The following is a 4,378-nucleotide window of genomic DNA, read 5'->3' as shown; positions in this document are numbered from 1 at the left end:
GATAGATACCAACAAAGATGTGTGTATGTTTCTTTGTTTATTTATTATAATAAATTAAAAACTTTATTTTGTACCTTAGTGATTTGTATGATTTTCTTTTCTTTTGCTTTGCCTTTTTTCCATTTAATTTGGGGTGATAATATTGCACTTTCCCTAGTGATAAAACCACTTTTCGTAGGGTTTGAAGATGCTTCTAAATAGGTTCTTTGTTGGTGATAATATCTCTCCTCAGTGGTTTAAAATAAAATTCAGCGAGATATAAATATTAAAATACTGATTATGCTTATTTATCTAGTTTTGATGGATAAAGTAATTATCTGAACAGTATTTCTGAAATTAGTGAGCGCAACCTGATATAAACTACACAATTATATGAAAAAAAGATTAGAGAAAATTGAAGTATATGAGAATTAGTTCAGTCCACAGATTAAGAAGTATTTAAGGAATTAACTTTACTTTTTTTTTCCCTTTAGCTTGTTAAAAGGTGTCGGGTGATATAAGAATGCTTAACATAACCAATAATTTGTTGTGTTTTTCATCAAATTAGTGCCAAGTCATGTCAATTATAACAATAATAATTAATTATTATTATTGAAATTATTATTATTATTATTAATGTCCAATTTTATTTAAATAGCAGCATTTAGGGTTTATCAAGATTATAAATGAACTATTTGACATTCTATCGTGTATAAAATAATAATAACATATTATCACTCAACTTATAAATGGAAAAATTCAAAATGATGAATCAAATGTTAAGAGCAAGAGCAACCCCACATTGTATTAATTATACATAACTTTATGCTAAGATTAATTTTTTTTTGGAAAAGCAAGAGAGCCCTACTCTAGTATTAAGGTTCTAATACTTTATGAACCCTCACATGGACCCAAAAAGGAAAAAAAAAAAGATTTTGGGAAATAAAGGAGATTCTAATACAATTTGTTACTTGCTAGACTTCAAAAATTTTATATGTGAAACTCCAATACTGCAAACACAATGTTTAGGAGTTCAATGACGAGCTCATTTGATGAGCAAAACGTGTAATTATTCTTGGAAAAATTGTATATAATGGCAAATTAATAATTTAATTAAATGTTATAGCTACAATTTGATTTAATTGTGCCCTATAGCAAACCGTTTGTCAGTCGTCTCTCTCCCTCAAATCTTGCTCGCCGCTCTCCCTCTCTCGCTCATTATCTCGCTTGCTCCCTCTTGTTTTTATACAAACACGAATGTATAAAATGTATATGTGTTTGTATAAAGCGAGAAAAAAGTGTATATATACATACATTTTCGTTCCCTTCTCTCCCCTCATCCAGATCTTGCTCGTCATCCTCGCTTCTCTCGCTTATACGAACAGAAACGAAATGTATAAATTGTGTTTCTGTTTGTATAAAGTGAGAGAAAATTGTACATACACATGCAAATACATATATCTTCGTCCTATATAGTTATAATTATACTATAAAAGTATTCTCCCGCCCAACTTTGTTTAATCTTTCTCTCTTTCTCGTTTTATACATAAACAAATTATACAATTGATCTTTTGTATACAATTGTTTTCTTTTGTATATGTATAACAAATTGTACAACTGATTTCTTTGTATATGTACCACAAAATATATATATTTATGTTTGCTATGGAGCGCAATTATGCATAGTATAACTATAACATACAAATATGATTTTTATGTTCGTTATATGTGAAAGTTACTCATTATTCTTCGGAGTCTGAATATCGATCCATTGGGCCATCCCTAACACCTGATGGCCCAAAGGCCCAAACCACCAGCCCATCAAATTTAACTTGTAAATACTAGACAGGAGCAAGGGTATTTCTGTGAAAGAAAAGAACTATATTCAAAGTTCAACGCTTAGAAATGATTCAAATGAAACCCCGCTCATAAAGCCCATAGCCGTTATCAAATTTTGTAATCCCCAATCAGATCCAGCTTTTGCGCGTGAGAGAAATGGAGAAGGTGAGCGTAGCAGTGAGAGTGAGACCTGCGAGAAGTAACGAAGAAAACTTCAATGGAACCTTCTGGAAGGTTGAAGACAATCGGATTTCTCTTCACAAGTCCCTCGGCACTCCAATTTCCGGCGTCTCCTACACTTTCGGTATTGTTTTGTTGAATTTGAAGTAGAATTTTGACCTGTTGAGTGTTGATTTAATCTGTTTTATTTGATATTTCTTGCAGATCATGTCTTTGATCAGGATTGTTCGAATGCTAGGGTTTATGACCTACTTACTAAGGACGTTATTCGTGCTGCTCTTGAAGGTTTCAATGGTATGCTCATTCTGTTGTTTTGTTTAATGTCTGAGCTCCTTTCAGCTTTTGCTTTGTAGGCAATTGTAATTGTAGCTGCGTCTATTTCAGTAAAATTTGATTTAGTTAACTTAATTGTTTTGCTTAAAGGTAAACGTCCTTTGAGGTTATAAGGAATAGTGTACTGAAGTTCAACTTGTTGGAATGAGTGAGGAATGACAGCTAACTCCGCCTAAATAAATTTGTTAATTTCAGTAGGAAGATACAGAAGAACTTAATCAATGTGTTTTTTCTGTTTGATCAACATTTGCCGAATTCACAAATTCATTGGAACCAGTTTTGTTGCTTTGAGCTTTATGTTAAAGGATTGTTATAACATTTCAGAGATCATAAGGAATAACATGCTAAATTTGAGTATTTTGGGAAGACTTGAGGACTGACATCAAACTCCACATAGACAAATTTGTCAATTTCAGTAGGAAGATACAGAAGAACTTAATCAATGTATTATCTGTTGATCAACATTTGCAGCAAATTAATTGGAACTGGTTTTGCTGCTTTGAGCTTATGTGAAGGATTTATAACAAGTTGATCTGTTATGTAGTCATTTGAATACTAGTTTTGGGAAATAACTTTTCTGGTTTAGAGAAGAGATGGTGTTTGTTATTAGTTCCATGTGAAAATCTCTAGAGCTATACTTTCCTCAACCTCAAAAGGTACTTATGTTATAGTTGAAATCATTTTCAGGAACTGCTTTTGCATATGGACAGACCAGTAGTGGAAAAACTTTCACTATGAATGGTACTCAGAATGATCCAGGAATCATCCAGCGTGCAGTCAATGAAATATTTCAGAAAATTGAGATGGTATTTATTTACTTTTTTTAACTGTTACAATATCTTATGTTATCAGTAGAATAAAATTATTCTGTTTCCCCAGTTTCTGTACTTGTATGTTCTTAGTGGCATTTGCAAATAAAGCTTCCTTCTTCTTCTTCTTTTTCAACTTACTTTCCTTCTTGTTTTTCAGACGACTAATAGGGAGTTTCTGATTCGAGTCTCTTATATGGAAATCTACAATGAAGACATTAATGATCTGTTTGCTGTAGAGAACCAGAAACTGCAGATTCATGAAAGTTTGGATGTAAGTTATGGGCAGTGCATCATATACTTTTAAAAGTCTATGTTGATGTCAATGTTAAAGAATGACAAAAAGTCCCACATCGGTGATTAATGAGATGGGTGGACTCCTTATAAGGCTTGGGCAATCCTCCTCCCTTTGAGCTAGCTTTTGGGGTGTGAGTTAGGCCTAAGACCTAATTTCCACATGGTATCAGAGCAGGGCCCGTCTCACCCGATGTTGGGGTCCCCAAATCAAAATTGCCCACGCACCAGATGCTAAGCACTGGGCGTGAGTTGGGGTGTTAAAGAATGACAAAAAGTCCCACATCGGTGATTAATGAGATGGGTGGACTCCTTATAAGGCTTGGGCAATCCTCCTCCCTTTGAGCTAGCTTTTGGGGTGTGAGTTAGGCCTAAGACCTAATTTCCACAGTCAAAGAGAACTTAATATACTTTTTCTTCCAGCGTGGAGTTTTTGTTGCAGGACTGAGGGAGGAAATCGTGAATGATGCTGAACAAGTACTTGAGCTCATTCAGCGAGGAGAAGGTTTGACATCATGAACAATAATACACTGTCTTCTCTGCAGAACCAGTTTACTTTTTTATTGATTATTAGTTACTTTTTTATCTGTGTTACCAATTCAATACACGTGGGAATAAATTTTGCAGTTAACAGGCATTTTGGTGAAACTAACATGAATGTTAGAAGCAGTCGATCTCACACCATCTTCAGGATGGTAATAATCTCGAGTCAACTGTAAATTGGTTGTATTTACACTGAATGCTTATGTATATTGACTCCAATTATTATATGAGAATGTTGAGTGATTTTTTTACCTTTGTTTTTCTGTTAAATCAGGTAATCGAAAGCAAAGGAAAGCATAATCCTGATGAAGCTGTTCGTGTCTCTGTTTTGGTTGGTATTCATTTCTTCAAGTTCTCTGAAAGCAATGTATTATTGCATATTAATTTCTGGGGTGGGTGGG

The 4,378-nt window shown here is 33.8% G+C and overlaps 1 protein-coding gene across 1 annotated transcript in view; it reads left to right on the top strand.

The window, feature by feature from the left end:
• The first annotated feature begins 1,885 nt into the window (after positions 1–1,885).
• The window catches only part of LOC107015698 (kinesin-like protein KIN-7N), a 7,961-nt gene continuing 5,468 nt past the window's right edge, over positions 1,886–4,378 (top strand). Inside the window, exons 1-7 of the mRNA XM_015216048.2 lie at positions 1,886–2,122; positions 2,203–2,292; positions 3,019–3,137; positions 3,301–3,414; positions 3,858–3,939; positions 4,062–4,129; positions 4,252–4,308. Coding sequence (XP_015071534.1) covers positions 1,975–2,122; positions 2,203–2,292; positions 3,019–3,137; positions 3,301–3,414; positions 3,858–3,939; positions 4,062–4,129; positions 4,252–4,308 — 678 coding nt within the window. The 5' untranslated portion in view covers positions 1,886–1,974. The remainder of the gene's footprint in view (positions 2,123–2,202; positions 2,293–3,018; positions 3,138–3,300; positions 3,415–3,857; positions 3,940–4,061; positions 4,130–4,251; positions 4,309–4,378) is intronic.

The sequence above is a fragment of the Solanum pennellii genome, chromosome 4, assembly GCF_001406875.1.
Source record: "Solanum pennellii chromosome 4, SPENNV200".
Classification (NCBI taxonomy): domain Eukaryota; kingdom Viridiplantae; phylum Streptophyta; class Magnoliopsida; order Solanales; family Solanaceae; genus Solanum; species Solanum pennellii.
Note: the sequence above shows the minus strand (reverse complement) of the source record. Positions and strands in the feature narration are given on the sequence as shown.